Source organism: Hippocampus bargibanti, linkage group LG01 (genome assembly GCF_051943395.1).
Source record: "Hippocampus bargibanti isolate YZ-2025 linkage group LG01, ASM5194339v1, whole genome shotgun sequence".
NCBI lineage: Eukaryota > Metazoa > Chordata > Actinopteri > Syngnathiformes > Syngnathidae > Hippocampus > Hippocampus bargibanti.
Genome location: NC_142734.1, coordinates 13,991,944 through 14,008,212, shown reverse-complemented (window position 1 = coordinate 14,008,212; position 16,269 = coordinate 13,991,944). Strand labels below are relative to the sequence as shown.

The following is a 16,269-nucleotide window of genomic DNA, read 5'->3' as shown; positions in this document are numbered from 1 at the left end:
GTTCGAAAAGCGATTTTTTTCGAACACTGACTGAAACCATCTCTTTGCTCCTGTCACTTGCGAGTTGACAGCGAGGGGGTGGGGGGGGGGCTGCCTCTCCCGGCCGTTCTCAACCCGCTGTCATTCTCTAATCGCGGACACGGGGCATTTATACGTTTCGTGATCACCTCGCCAATGCCGGATGATTGACTCAACTCGCCACCGTGCCTGGACTCTTCCTTCAATGCGCGAATGTATCCGGTCCGAGGTATTTTCCCTGCGTCCCGTACATTTATGTCATCTTTCGGGATTGCGTCATTTTGCACCCTCGTGTGTCATTTGCTTTTTGCCATAGTAAGCGGGTCGGATCACCCCCTGCCTTCTTACTTGCTGTGTTTTCTTTGATTTGTGAATAAACATCCTGCTTGGGTAGTACGTGTCTACTTTGGGATGCCAAACATTCCACTACGGTCCGACGAGTCTGCTGCCATCACTCTCGCTCGGAACGTAACAGCTACGGATGACTCGGCTACAGGATGTTCTTTTCTCTTAAAATATCTATCCAAGGACACTTGGTCTCACTCCCACAGCAACATCACTACATTTCACAGCCTCCTTATTCTTTAACATCGTACTCGTATCGATCGTAGATTTGGCCACGCTGTATTCCCTTGCCAGATCAGACACTCGCACACCTCCTTCATATTTTGTGAAAATTGATTTCTTAAATGCAATAGTTGTACGCACTACTTTTCTTTCGTCACTTTAAGCAGCACTTTCTTTGGAGGCATGATTAGGGGCTAAAACTCTGTACACCTATATTAAACGCTAGAGCAAAACGCAGCACGTCCGCTAGAGACAACAGTTGGTCACGGAGAGAGCGATACACCCGTACGCCGCTCAGCTCGCCACCGTCACGTACGCACTCACGTCGAAGCAAGAATATCTCGAATATTTTGTTTGAACACTGATTTGTTCGAACTGTGAGGCGTTCGAGAACCGAGGTACCACTGCAATTGATTTGCAGTGTGATGCAGATTTGAAGGGCAAATTTGCCTCTGTAGGTCTGGACAGATTTTATCAGTATCTACTACCAGGGTACCCCAAATTAACAGCCCTGGCTTCTAAAATTTTGTGCATGTTTGGGACAACCTACCTTTGTGGAGAAATTTTCTCAGTGATGAATATAAATAAAACAAAAATGTGTTCAAGGATCACAAACAAGCACTTAAATGACATTCTGAAAGTGACAGCTAGTCAGGACATGACACCCGGTGTTGATGCACTCGGATCAGTTGCAATGCATATTTGTGAATGATAAAAGTAAATTGCACATTTGTCTAAGGAAATATGAGGTGTTTCATGAAATGTTTTGTAAAAGGATAGTTCATTAAATTTCAATATTTTCCTAATGTTCCTGTGATTCTTTACACCAAAACAAAGGAAAGACATGATATTTTTGTTGTTATTAGCAGAGTATGGTATAATTTTAATGGTCCGGCCCACTTGACATCTCCCTAGAAGAAGTCCAAGATGGCGCCCGAGTAGGCAGCCTCAGCAAGTGCTCTCATGAGCCTTGCTTTTTTTGGTTGTTTTTGTCTTGTTTTGTGTTTTCTTTTGTCACTTTGTGTTGTTGTGCGTCGTGTGGAACGGATACGGATTGTTTTTCAGCATTTTTGACCACGACATTCATCAAGGAGGAGACTGTGCTGAGCGGTTGCGCCTTTTCGGCAGCATGAATATGCCAGTACTGTTTTTGAATGGGAGGAATGTCGGAGCCATTCGACTGCCATCGCTGGACACCAAAGGGGCCATTGTGCTTTTTTTGCGCCTGTAATGTGCAGCATCTTCACAGCCCCGCTTTGTTTAGCGGAAAGGTCAGTGCTGTTGGACAGTCTGCGGCTGGATGGATGCATGGCTTGGGGAACCCGCGATAAGAAGAAAGGAGCGTCAGCGCAGAGCGCCGATGCGTATGTGGAACTGTTGCGGCTTGGAATTGAAGCAGATTTATGTGGAACAGATGTGAGACAATGTCTTTTCGTCAATGGATGCTACAGCTGCGTGTTTGCTTTCAACATTTAGCTTGTAGTCGATGTGCACATTCCACCATGATGTCCCTGATCCACTGGTGGAAAGACGCTTTGATCCTCTCCTCTTTCATCTAGAACTGCTTCATGTCATTACAAAGAGGGTACAGCAAGTCCTGAAGAATGAATGTCTCTCTGTGTCTTTGTTTTGTCATATTGTCTCTATGCTGTCATATTATTTGTTATTTAGTTTTTTTTGTTCTTTTGACTTCAAGACGGCGCCCCGAGAGTGGCTGCCTTTCCAGCAGCTCATGTATTTTGTTTTTCTACTTTCATTCCTTTCATCACTTTGCTGCTGTGAAATGTAAATTTCTCCACTGTGAGACTAATAAAGGCAAATCCAATCCAATCCAATCCAATCCCTAGGCCGTATGTGGCCCACGATGCGAAATGAGTTTGACACCCCTGGTTTATACTGTATATTGATTGATGCCCTCTACACTTATGAGCAGATCAGATAATAAATGAGCGGGGGGCTGTTTATTGATTTAATTGTATTTAAATTCAAGTTCAAACACAATGCCCCATATTTATTGAACCACCAACATGAATTACATTACAATGAGTAAATAAAAACAGTGTTTCCCCCCCAACACTTCAAAACTAGTGGCAATGTGTTGAAAAAAAAACCATTTGATACTCAAAATACAGTAAAGTCTCGTTATATCGATATCGGATATATCGATAGTCCCGGTTATATCGATACTGTTTCTATGCACGCACGGAGAAAATCACATGCAAACAGGGTCGGATATATCGATAGTCCCCGGTTATATCGATACTCCCTTGAATATCGATATAACGAGACTTTACTGTACATGTTCTGCATACACACAAGCAGCAAACACATGCACTGTAACTAGAAATGAATATCAACATTAAATATCAGTTTTTCTCATTGTCTTAGTCTTTCTTCATCCGTATACAGTATCCATTTTCTCAAACCAAAGTCTCCATCATTTACAAGAATAACAAAGAAAAACTTTCTACTGGAACAAACAACTCTTTATGCACAGCAAGCAGACTTCTTAACAACCAATTTCTTTAAAAAGGGGGAAGAAAAGACCCAATGTCAAGTTATATAAACTGAGTAACATTTTCAAAACTTAATGTTGACATACATAGAAAACAGACTCCCAATAATAACCCTTTTTTAAAATTATACTTGAAAAAAAAAAATACTCAACGCCTCTGTGATACATGATGACGCTGTAAGAACTGTACAAGCATTGCTGTGCCTCAGTCACATATCGTCCGTTGACTCTGAGAAAGACCGCTCCCGCCGCTCACAGCCTGTGACAAAGTTGAGCAGGTCGACAGCAGTTACAACCCCAAAGACCATCTGCTTTAAACTGGGAGAACCGTCTGCCAAGTCTGAAACAGAGGTAGAACGGACAAGAAAAGCATTTAGTGCAGGAATCGCACAGTACTCAGTTGTAAAGTTGCCAAATAAATAAGGCCATCGATACAGTGCCTACCATCCATTATTCATTGATGATAAAGAAAAAGAAAGCCTTTAACAGTACCACAATGACGATATTTGGAAGCACAAATTCGGTTGAAAAAGCACGTCTTCCACGTGTGCGTAACAGAACGCTCATCAACACTGACGGGAAATTCATTGGCTTAGTGAGAACGATACTGGATTGTTCCAATTTTCTGGTCCATTTCCATGACCTCTTTTTTGTTTTGGCCACAAAGACAAGTTATTTTGCAGAATAACTTGATGACAATGACAAAGAGTAGTTAACGGGACACTCAACAGTGCAGTACAATGGCTAACTGGTGACTTCATTTACTAATTGGCGTCACAAGCATTTTTGTTGTTGAGTGCCTCACGGTGTCTTAACGATCATCCTTGGTGGGTTGCATTTAAACTAACCAAAGTATGCTTCAAATAGTTTGAGCCTTAATGTTTTTATTTCATTACCTTCAAAGTATATATAGTGAGCATGTATACAAACGACACAATCTTGGTTGCTTCATGTAATTATTAGCGGGGCGGAGAGTGTTTGTGTTTGGACATGTGCCCTCACCCCACAAAAATGTATTTGAAGCGCACACTATTTTCCACACTGTGAGTTGGCGTCTTCAAGTTTAACCAAGCAGGAGGCCACTGCAAATGCGCTGAGCATACAATGAGTCAATTTTACAATGGTATCAAATGTGCTGTCAATTTCTTTTTTAAACCCTTGGAATATTGTGCTACAAGTGTGCCACGAATGTGTTCTGAAGACATGTGGAAAGTGTTTCAAATTGTGAACATTGAGTTGTGTGATCGAAATGTTCTACTTCTTTCATAACTTTGCTGTTCAACAACACTGTGAGACTAATAAAGGTAAATCCAATCCAATCTAAAGCACAAAACAAAAATGTATCCTCTTCACACGACCATTAGGTACTGTGGAGAAGAAAAAACAACTTACATTGGATCTGCTCATGAACCACCAGGGCAAAGTGATCAATTTCCAAAATTCGGGACAACTTTCCCAAGTTGTCCAACAAGCGGATCTGAAAAGATTATGCAATGGGACAACAAAATTAATGAAGCATTCAAATCAAGACATAAATGAGATGCTTGAGCAAATCAAGGCTAGATAGCACAGTCTTGACTACAACTATGAAAAAAATAATCAAATGTGGAATTTGATTTAAAAAGTGTCACAAAGCCTTTCAGTCAAAGCAATAATTTAGCCTTACCTGTTTAAACTGCTTGTAAAGCACTTTGCTAACAGGATCAGACAGCTTGGTCTTCCCTGCAAGTACAGAAGCTAGCATGTTCCCCAAAGTCACCATGCCCAGGATTACTCTAAACATTGGGACAAAAACATACAATAAAGCATCCCACCATGGTAAACATTTGCCATTTATGCACTCCCAGGTCACACACCCGGACTCATCCACCACAGGTGCCTGGTCAAAGCCCTTCTCTTTCAAGATTTTGATTGTCCTCTGGCAGCTGACAGTTGGCAAGACAGTGAGAGGTGCACACAGGTTCAAACTTTGCACGTTTAGGTTCCACCACCTGACCAATGAGAGAGATTGCACATCTGTTCAGTGAATGTCCGATTTACAAATGAAAGGTCTACACCAGGGGTCTCCAAAGTCGGTCCGAGAGGGGTAGGACAGCGGCCCTCGAGGACCGACTTTGGAGACCCCTGGTCTACACGTTGAGATTTGCTTGGGATGAAAATGTAACTTGCAACATACCAGGGTTTTTTCACCAAGAGTTCCTCCTCGCTCAGGAAGCCCTTTTGCACCATCCATTTGTCGCTCAGGAATTTGGACCTTGTAGAAAGCATTTTTTAATTCATTTTTTTTACTCAATCCAATTGATCAAAACTGGTTTGATACATTGGTGAAAAAAATACTTCTGTGTCCCCCCCCATAGCAATTTTCAATACTGATTATCCTGTTCAGGGTTATGAGGACCTAAAAGGATCACCTGCCAATAATAATTAGTTAACACACCCACTTGGACATCACTTGCTGCAAATGATCACATGACATTGCTTGGCCAATCAGTGCTGTGGGAAATGCAATTCGATTTGTAGTCAATATGTGAATATTGGGCTTTCTTTTGTGACACTGTGTATGCAGCTGCCTATGAAACCCTTAGCCCCAGCCAGCGCAAGAATCAAGGCTGGTTTAATGAGAATGACGATGAAATCACCAAGCTGCTGGAAGAGAACAAACTACACAGGGCCTACGTCAGAAACAAGTCGCCATCGAAAAAGGCTGCGTTCAGCAATGCCCGCAACACGGTGCGGGCAAAGCTGCATGATATGCAAGACACGTGGTTGAGCCAGAAAGCAGAAGAAATTCAACGCTACGCTGACACCAAAGACATAAAGCTTCAACGAGTCTGTTAAGATAGTGTACGGCCCCCAACCTGCAAGCTCAGCTCCGTTACTTAGTGCTGATGGAACAACGCTCATCACTGAGAAATCGGCATCTTGGAGAGATGGGCAGAGCACTTTGATGCCAGCCTCAACAGACCATCTCACATCAACGTAAAAGCGATCAACCGACTACCCCAGGTCGACATCAACCACGACCTGGACACACCACCCACCCTGTCTGAAGTAGAAAGGGCCATCCGCCAGCTGTCAAGCGGCAAAGCTCTAGGAGCTGATGCGATCCCAGCAGATGACTACAAGCATGCTGGGCCACAGTTGCGAGAGAAGATGACACAGATCTTCCAGGCCATGTGGACGCAAGGAGCAGTCCCTCAAGACTTCGAAGACGCCACCGTGGTTCACCTCTGCAAGTGGAAAGGCAACAGACAGGCGTGTGACGACAAGAGGAATATCACTTCTCTGCATAGCTGGAAAAGTCCTGGCAATGATCCTTCTGAACCGCCTCATCGAACACATGCAGAGTGGCCTGCTGCCAGAAAGCCAGTCTGGCTTCCGAAAAGAGCGTGGAACCATCGACATGGTGTTCGCTGCACGCCAGCTGCAAGAGAAGTGCCAGGAGCAGAATGTGGACCTGTAGACCACCTTTGTGGACCCAACGAAAGCATTCAATACTGTCAGCCGCAGCGGCCTCTGGAGCATCGTGACAAAGTTTGGATGCCCCAAGAGATTCATCACGATGGTTCGGCAGTTCCACGACGGCATGCAGGCACAAGTCCTCGACAACGGAGAATCATCCACGCCCTTCCCAGTGACAAACGGAGTGAAACAAAGCTGTGTACTGGGGCTCCAACACTCTTCAGCATGATGTTTTCTGGCATGATGATGGACGCCTTCCAGGACTCCAACCCAGGCATCAACATCAGATACAGAGCAGATGGCAAGCTGTTCAACTTGCGACACCTCCAGGCTAAGACCAAGGTCCACTTTGACAAGCTTCGTGAATTCCTGTTCGCTGACGACTGTGCCCTCAATGCCAGCAGCCCTGAAGACATGCAGTGCTCCATGGACCTTTTCTCCACCGCCTGCACCAACTTTGGGCTGACGATCAAACCCAAGAAAACTGAAGTGATGTCCCAACCCGCTCCAGGGAAACAGTAACAAGAACCCACAGTGATCGTGAGTGGACAAACACTGGCAGCTGTAGACAATTTCACGTACCTTGGCATCGACAACGAGACAGACGGCAGGATTGCCAAGGCCAGTGTGGCTTTTGGCCGGCTGCGTTCATCAGTGTGGGAGCGCAAAGGTGTGAGTCTCGCAACGAAGCTTACCACCCTATTGTATGCCAGCGAGACCTGGACTGTCTCCCAGAGGCACGCAAAGAACCTCAATCGTTTCCATCTCAACTGCCTTCGAAAACTGCTGAAAGTGAAATGGCAGGGCAAAGTGCTGGACACAGAGATTCTCGAACAACCAGGAATGCCCAGCGTCTTCACCATGCTCCGGAGGTCTCAACTTCGCTGGGCTGACCACGTCAGCAGGATGTCAAATGATCAACTACCCAAGCGCCTTCTTTATGGAGAACGACAGACTGGAGTGTGCTCGCAGGGTGGTCAAAAGAAATGTTTCAAGGACACACTCAAAGCATCCGTGAAAGACTTCGGATTGGACCACAACTCATGGGAGACACTCTCACAGAATCGGACAGCCTGGCGTGGATCAATTCACACAGGAGTGGCAGCGTATGAGCAACAGCGTTCACAGACTGCCAAGATCAAGCGAGCAGCACGCAAGGCCCGTTGCACCAACCCTCCAGCTCAGGCCTCAGCTCTGCTCTCCTACCCTCACTGTCCAAGGACTTTAAAGTAGACTTTAGAGTAAATTTGTACACAATTATCGTGAAAAGATGGTCATTTCTTGTCAAAGAGGACGAACATCACATCATTGGGATAGTATGGCATACAATAAAAATAAATACTTATATTTTGATACATTAACTTTTTCATGTTTTTTTTTAAATAAATACTGTATGCTTTGTATCTTGAATTTGTAAAAAAAAAGATATCCATATTTTTCACTCATGAAGGGTTCAGTGAATGTGCATACTTCCTGTTTGGGTTCGGTACCTCTAAAAAGGTTAAGAAACACTGCTCCAGGCCCATATAATTCAGGAATTAACTCTTTTTCTCCCCTCTCCCGGCAAATTGGCGTTTTCATGTTTATTATGTTTGTTAAAGTCATTATAAGTGCCTTGCATGCTGGGTCCGAGAGGACAGTAAATTCATCTGTGCTGTATGTCACGCATATTAGCATATTTGACAATAAAGCTGACTTTGACTTTTTTTTCTGATGAAAGAAGAGAGTCTAAAGTTTCTTCTGCTGCATTGAAAGTTTATGTAGTCCTAAAACTCAATATTCTGTGGATCCTGGAATTTGAGTGAAAATGACAAAAACCCAGGCACTTGAGTGGACATATTTTTGCACGAGTTAAAAATTCAAATGTATAGAAAAATTGGGACACACAACACACCTTGTGTGAATACAAAATTATGGCACCAATTGGACGTACTTGATGTCACTGCTTGTCATCAATGAAATACATAATATATATTTTACGTCAGCCAAAATAATATATTCACGTGAAGATGATTTATTATTCGAAAATTATTGCAAAAGAAAATGATTACAAGGTTAAACGTGTCTATTAAATCGGGAAACAATTGCAGAAGGTAGTCAGAGGAGAAATGCGGAAAATTTTGAACTAATTTCCAAACTCCCAATCTAACAGCCTCCTTAGTTTTAGGTAGATGCCGAACCTCAAGAGCGACCATACCGGCCTGCTTTAGAACTTATTGATGCCTTACATGTAGTTTCGGACAGAGTCTGGAAGGATGACCACACAGCGCTGTCCTTCTTTCAATTCTTTGGCAACAACGACAGCAGCTGCCATGGCGGTGCCAGAACTTCCCCCTATTTAACAAACAATTAATTTCAATGCTAAGATAAGATAGCATAGCGGTGATAATATGTAAGTTTCTGGTTGGGGTGCGCCAACGCTTACCGCACAGCAATCCCTCATCCCTGATCAGCATTCGAGACATATTGAAGGACTCCTCGTCGTTGGACTTGTACCAGCTATCAATAACCTGACAACACCAAATAAAGGCCTCGGTGGATATCACAAACGAACAATCATGCGTGAAGAAAAGTTTGGAAAGGCTGGAGCAACTCACCGATCTGTCGAGTACAGTAGGAATGAAGTCATAGCCGATGCCCTCCACCTCGTACTGGGTCTTGTCCGTCTTGTTTAGTTCTTCTGGCTCTGCGAGGCAGGATCCCAATGGGTCCACACAAACAATCTAAAGACACACTTTCCAAAGTTAGTGCGAGGTGACAACGGACACATCGGATTTACGCATTCTTCTAACAAAGGTACAATCAATCAATATATTTTGTTAGGCCAGACAGTGACAACCAGCTTATTAGTGAGAAAACATTGGCTGGCGTTTGGCCATGTCCATCCAACCAACTGCTTTGCTATCCTGTCAGAGGCGAAACCTACCGTGGCTTTATTGCATTGCGGACTACTCAAGGGCTCTTTGAGAGTGGTTTATGGTTTTGTAGTATCTCCAAAACAAAGTGACAAAACTTGAAAAACTGGCCTAATATCATTTTCCTGATCAAATTGTACATGACCAGAGTAAAAAAAGTGTCATCCCGGCGAGATCAGCCCTTTCAGTTTTGTTCATGAGTGAGGAAAGACTGGAGCCGGACATCGACGGCTGCAGTGCTGCTAAAGTCATAATGGTCTGTCGTGGTGGAAAAGCAGCAGAGCTGGAAAGTAAAACTAGCAACATTCCTACCCCCATCTGCGTCTTGAGCGAAAGAACAAGGTCGTGGATTCAGACGAATCAAAGTATTTTCCTTTGCTGGGTGTTGGGGAAGATGATGTGGCTCGGGCATCTGATTCGGATGCCTCCCAGTCACCTCTGTGGTGAGGAATTCCTGGAATGTCCTGCCAGTAAGAGGTCCCTGGTGTGGCCCAGGACATGCTGGAGATACTATGTCTCCTGGGAACGGCCCAAAAGTGTCGGACGAAGCGGCAAGGGAAAACCAAGTCAAGGATTCCCCACTTAAACCGCTTCCCATATGGCACCATCCCAGTTAAGTAGAACAAAATGGGCGGACCTACATAAGAATACCTTTTGTTATTTCTGGGAACTGATTACCTTGATGTTGGGGCAGCGTTCCTTTAGTTTGCGGGCAATGCCTGTAATGGTTCCTCCGGTGCCAGCTCCGGCCACCAGCATGTCCAGTTTACCTGTCGAGTGAGAGTGAGTTGGAGTGAGAGAAACAGAGAGAGTGAGAGAGACCCAGAAAGTGAAAGAGAAAGAAAGAGGAAGTAAGAGAGAAATACAGAAAGAGAAAGAGGATGACAAAGAGAAAGTGAGAGAGGTATACAGCATGTGACCTAACAGGCCATCAGAGTGAGTTTTTTGTCTTTCTTTGTCATTGCGTGGATGACTCATACCGTCGCACTGCTCCAGGATTTCTTCCGCTGTGGTATCGTAGTGAGCCAGAGGATTGCTCGGGTTGCGGTACTGATCCAGGATGTGAGAGTTGGGCATCTCATTTTTCAGGCGCCAGGCAACTCCCACGTGGGATTCAGGAGAGTCAAAGCGAGCGCTGGTCGGTGTGCGGACGATCTCGGCTCCAAGTGCTCTCAGGACATCCACCTATAGAGAGAGTAAGTTCACAAATCGGTCTCACGACGGGCAGAAGACATCAACGTGAGGCAAAGACAAACTCACCTTTTCCATGCTCATTTTCTCTGGCATGACGATGATGCAGCGGTAGCCTTTCACGGCTGCGGCGAGAGCCAATCCAATGCCTCAAAAGAAGCAAACAACATTTATGAGGCTTCTGCCTTCATTAAAATACCTTTGGTCATAGCAACACATGCACTTGTGAACGCAAACAGATGCACTTACCAGTGTTCCCAGAGGTGGGCTCGATAATGGTGTCTCCTGGTTTGAGGACACCCGCCCTCTCTGCATCCTCCACCATGCGCAGGCTGATCCTGTCTTTGACACTGCCACCAGCATTGAAGAACTCACACTTGGCCACTACGTAAAACATGATGGAAGACAAACCAAGACAACAAGTCTTATTGACATCTGTTTGCAGCTCATCCAGTTTTCAATCTACATACTTAAAGCGGAGGAAAGCCACAAGCGAGCTTTTCTACAGAATGTCATATTTGAGGCCAGAGTGAAAACACTTCACGCTGGAAGATTCATACTTGTGCATGGAGACTCACATATTTCACATTGGAGTCCAAATGCTTTTGGGATTTTGTTGATCCGCACCATGGGAGTGTCACCGATCCTGTGCAAAATGTTCGGAAGAATGGCGGGCGCTGGCGTTCTGTCAGCATAAAAATAATAAACGCAGGTGTGTCAGCAAATACACACGCGTGACAAAAATGATAAATTAACTCGCAAGGGCTTTTCTGTAGCGTTACATCAAAGCCTTTTCTTCTTAACTAAGAGAGAATTTGTTTCTCCCCACTCACCGCAGGATTTGAGCATGAGGAGAGTCTGCCTGTGAGGCCCCAAGGCTCCACTTGCAGCGACTCGGGAGGTCCGGGCGGATCCATTTCCTCTGAATGCCAACGTTCGACTCTGCCTGATCCTCCGCCTCCGGCGTACCGTCAAGCCCCTTAAGCGGGAGCAAACCCTCATGTCTTTTTACATCACCGTTAGTTTGGTGAAGTAGCTTGGCAGTGTGTGGGCATTTGGGGCTTTGGAGAAGGGCCTCTTTGGACATGGGAACCGATGGCATGGCTTGCTTTGGAAGAACCAGAAAAAAACATCATTAAAATACCATGTTCAAGAAATCTTGCCATTGAAAGACATTTCCAGAAACTTTTTAAATAGTCCATTTGAGGAAGGAGGCCAACCATGGACTTCTAATTTACAGGAATTAAACAATCGTTGGAACACCCCCCCCCCCTCCAAAAAAAAGGCAGTTCAATAAACAAGCACATTGAAATGATTTTTCAACCAGTCATGCCCAGTCACGCCAATAATGATAAATCCCAGACATGGTTTTTGTTCTACTCTGAAAACGCCAGTTCGTGTTAGTGTTTACTTTCTCAGCAAATATTTGCTTTTGAGAAGGGAAGGACGTATTATGGAAAACAGACTTTTTCGATTCATGATGCACAAAGAGCTAGATTAACAGAGAATCCTAATCAAATATTAAAAGAATCAACAATGCATTTCTTTGCAATTTGCAATTCAGAATTCCACTTTTGTTTCACCCCACGTCCACATAATTTGGATTTGCCTCTATTAGTCTCACAGTGGCGAAATTTACATTTCACAGCAGCAAAGTGATGAAATGAATGAAAGTAGGAAAAACAACATACATGAGCTGCTGGAAAGGCAGCCACTCTAGCGGCGCCCTCTTGAAGTCAAAAGAAAAAAATAATAATAATATGACAAAACAAAGACTATATGACAGAACTAAGACAGTCATTCATTCTTAAGCACTTTCTCTACCCTCTTTGTTACATGAAGCAGTTCTAGATGAAAGAGAGGATCAAAGCGTCTTTCCACCAGTGGATCAGGGACATCATGGTGGAATGTGCACGTCGACTACAAACTAAATGTTGAAAGCAAGCACGCAGCTGCAGCATCCATTGACGAAAAGAGATTGTCTCACATCTAATTATGCTGTAAATGTTGATTTTGGGGTGTTTTGACAAGGCGGATGCACCAAAATGATGGTTTGTTTTAAATTATGTAAAAACGTGCATCCCTAAGGAGGTTAGTGATAAATTACATTCATACTGGCTCGGCGAGCTAATTTTGGCGCAATCTGTTTGATTTCGAGAAAAAAAGACACATTGTACTTACAGACTTTTTTAAAAGGAATAATTAAAAATTGATATTATGAAGGGAGCAACATGTTGCGCACTGTTATCCTGAATTGTTAAAACAAATTTTTCTTTTCGTTGCCTCATGATATTAAAGGCATGGCCTCATTAGTACTTGCAGGCGTCCTATTTTAGCATATGGTAGAAAGTTTACATAACTTCACTGAATTTGACAAATATTGACATGTGCGGATGTGTTTCGGGTCACAGGAGCTATGACACATGATCAAACCATCGTATTTACTTGCTCATTGCTAAATTTTGTTTAATTGTTGCGAGTTCTACTCTGAAATGTCATACACTTTACTTGGAATCCAAGTAAAAAGTACCAGTTTTGCCTTGTCATGCATTTTGCCTTATCAAACATTATCTCTCAAAGAATAGCGTGGATGTTACAAGTTCTGCAAAGGTATGTAAATTTATGGCCACAAGTGCATAATCATAAGAAGTCTAAGAAATGGGTTTCACATCTGCTTCACAGTGCAAAGGTGCAAGGTTCGATTCCGGCTCCAGGTCTTCCTTTGTGGAGATTGCATGTTCTCCCCGGGCCTGTGTGGGTTTTCTCCGGATCTTCCGGTTTCCTCCCACATTCCAAAATCATGCGCAGCAGGTTAATGGAACACGCAAAACTGTTCTTTGGTGTGAGCGTGAATAGTTACCTGTATTTGTTTGCGTGTGCCTTGGTTGGCAACCACTTTTGAGGTGTAGTACTGGTCTACTGCCCGAAGATGGCTGGATAGGATTCCAGATTGGATAAAAAAATGTCATTCAGTAGTTAATTTTAGTGGAATGACACAGAGGTACTTCATCTGCTGTGCTGTGAACTATTAGGGATAGCATCCAGTTTCAACATTCTAATACAGAAAATAGTATAGAATAAACAAATGATCATTCCTATCTCACCCTGAAAAGATAGAAAGGGTCAACACGTAGACCTACTCAAGTGTACAAATGCATTTAAAGTTGGGTGTTCTGTCCTATACTTAGGGTATGTGCCTAAAACTTTCGGTTTGTAGAGGGATTACTTCAGCGCACACACTGGCACATTTCTATAATGCACTTTTTTCTCATACTCATAATCAATATTGCATAACATTATAGCATTGGACAAATGTACTCACTTAGATCTGATTTACATATTTTTTGTATGTTACTTTTTAATCTTTTTTTCATAGAGCATGTATGTCACACATTTTCCAAATTCCTTCCACAAATTATCACCGATGACAGAAACACAACTTTGCTTCATGTTTGTCGTCGTTTTGGATTTTTTTGTAGGTTTGTACCACTGAAATCATAGCAGCGCTTACAAATTGCTTTCGAACTTTGACTTGTTATGAGTTTTGTGATAACTTATTTTTTCAATCCGTTTTTATCTGCTTAACAGCACTTTCTATGAAGTGTTGACTGAAAGTGCTCTATAGATACAGTTGAGTTGAGTTTTTCCACAGTGGTCAGAACCTGTGATTTTACCCAAAGGTGTATAAAGTTGCGTCATTGGCAAATACAACACATTTAAATTGATTTTAGACTTAGCATGTATTCTCTATATACAATTTGAATAAAGGTATTGTGGTCAGGATATTGGTTCGGAAGTCCGTGTTTTTATTTTCTATTTTGCATGACTACAATTTCAAATGAAATAGTCCAGAGGGGATACATCTGATGTATATTTATGATATTCGTAACGTTTTCCTGGAGGTCGTTTATCATTATATCCTGTGGCATAATCCGATTTTCAAAAACTAACAATTTACAGGATTGTCATTTTCAAGAAAAAAAGATGCTCAAAAGAAAGAACTGGATGCCCTGTCAGCCAAAATCACAACGCAGCAAACCCAGACAGACATAATGAAAGGGATAATCGTGAATAGCAGGAATGCAGACGAAAGAAACACAACGCGACAAATGAAAACACGCCACAAGACCTTAACGTGTTTAGAGGTGCGTCAGTAAAAGAGACGCAGCTAGTGTTGCAATCTTGCATCAGAACAAAGCACATTTCTAATTCAAAACCTCATCAGTCTGCTCACTGTGATCTTTTCCGTAAAATAACGGCAAATTATAGACGTTGTGGTAAAATATCCCCTTTTGCCAAATAATCAAACGAGACATTTAAAAAGAACACGCTGGTGGAGTTGCGTCAGCTTCCGCGGAGGTACAGGTCATCACCGCTAAAGCCCCCACCATTTAACATACTTACGCTTCTGTCCACAATAGCTCGATATTCACTCACCTATTATTAATTCAAAAGTGGTCACAAAACAAAAAAATGGACAAAGAGTCGAGACAACTGCAGCAGACTGAAGATGCTGTGGCAGAACTGCGCAGTTAGAAACGTCCTATCTGCAGCTTCCGTACTGAAGCATGCAGACTTGATGCTTACACTTTGGGAAATCGCCAAGACATTCGCTGATTGGCTGTGGCGAAGGCGTAGCATGAGCTTCTCCGCCAATCACGATCGCGGATTTCTCGTCACTGGATTGGCTTACGGAGTCCCCGCCTTCTGGTTGTGGTTGATTGACCGACCTAACCTGAATCCTCATCGAGCGATTTTTAGAAGATTCGCCCTTTCGCATAGGAGAGCGAAAAAGAAATAAAAAAAATAGAGTACCGGTGTCAATTGTAGAAACCACGTCCATTGCAGTTAAGAGTTGGATCGTCTGTTGACATTTTCAACAGACGAATGTGATTGGGATCGGCCGAAACCCGGCCAGTATGAGTATATAAATGCTACGAGCATGCGGGTCCTCTATAATTTGAAAAGTATTTTAGCAGGCATTGCAGACGGACTTGTATTAATTTTTTAAAATGTCATCTTTATATAAACACTGCACAAAACGTTCAAGAAAATATTTCTCCGAACTACATATTCTCGTCGAATCTGAAGTGCACTAACTACAACCATGACAGGTGATTGGTCTTCTGGAAACGTTTTAACAGACATGTCCAAGTGTCCCACGAGTCAGGATTTTTTGCACAACTCGCCGTTGTCTGAGAGGGAGCTGAACGCAAAATACCAGAGGTGTTTGATTCGTGAAGATTTCCATGCCTTTCTGCAACTTTGCCAGCATCACTGTTGCATCCTGCTGATGACAAAGTCCTGTCTTCCTCATTCTTTAGAGAATACCGTTATCTCGATAATGTGCAAAGCATGATGAAGAAAAATAAAATACCAGTTTTATTATCCCCAACTTCTGATACGGCATTTGTTAACTGATATTAACTGTATGTTTGTGGATGTTTTTTTTTTTTTTTTTTTGGGGGGGGGGGGGGGGGGGGGGGGGCGGGGGGTCAGTCAAGTCATAGTGGTTCTTAATCTTGTTGAAGGCACCGAACCCCACAAGTTTCACATTCTCATTCACCGAACCCGATGATTGTGCCTACTCACGGCAGACTA

The 16,269-nt window shown here is 43.2% G+C and overlaps 1 protein-coding gene across 3 annotated transcripts; it reads right to left on the bottom strand.

Annotated features, from left to right (window-relative positions):
* Positions 1 to 2,519: 2,519 nt before the first annotated feature.
* cbsa (cystathionine beta-synthase a) lies at positions 2,520 to 15,256 on the bottom strand. 3 transcript variants are annotated; one of them, XM_088998180.1, is made up of 16 exons: positions 15,106 to 15,255; positions 13,529 to 13,601; positions 11,502 to 11,776; positions 11,247 to 11,353; positions 10,918 to 11,052; positions 10,738 to 10,817; positions 10,458 to 10,662; positions 10,156 to 10,247; positions 9,160 to 9,285; positions 8,988 to 9,072; positions 8,791 to 8,896; positions 5,277 to 5,354; positions 4,957 to 5,091; positions 4,767 to 4,875; positions 4,493 to 4,577; positions 2,520 to 3,440 (listed from the first exon to the last, which is right to left on the bottom strand). In XM_088998180.1, the coding sequence occupies exons 3-16, from the start codon at positions 11,768 to 11,770 to the stop codon at positions 3,310 to 3,312; spliced, it is 1,743 nt and encodes a 580-aa protein (XP_088854306.1). In that variant the 5' UTR covers positions 11,771 to 11,776; positions 13,529 to 13,601; positions 15,106 to 15,255; the 3' UTR covers positions 2,520 to 3,309. The 3 variants fall into 3 exon arrangements, with proteins under 3 accessions (XP_088854306.1, XP_088854299.1, XP_088854315.1); XM_088998173.1 differs by lacking the exon at positions 13,529 to 13,601 and having other exon boundaries at positions 15,106 to 15,256; XM_088998189.1 differs by lacking the exon at positions 13,529 to 13,601 and having other exon boundaries at positions 11,502 to 11,772; positions 15,106 to 15,241.
* Between the last annotated feature and the right edge of the window lie 1,013 nt (positions 15,257 to 16,269).

What these genes read in the sequence shown, in the direction of transcription:
- cbsa (XM_088998173.1), bottom strand. Translation starts at nt 11,770, where the DNA reads ATGCCATCGGTTCCCATGTCCAAAGAGGCCCTTCTCCAAAGCCCCAAA. An exon ending in AGAAAATGAGCATGGAAAAG is followed by an intron (nt 10,663 to 10,737) that starts GTGAGTTTGTCT and finishes CTCTCTCTATAG; the next exon opens with GTGGATGTCCTGAGAGCACT. An exon ending in CCTGTGGTGGATGAGTCCGG is followed by an intron (nt 4,876 to 4,956) that starts GTGTGTGACCTG and finishes CCCAATGTTTAG; the next exon opens with AGTAATCCTGGGCATGGTGA.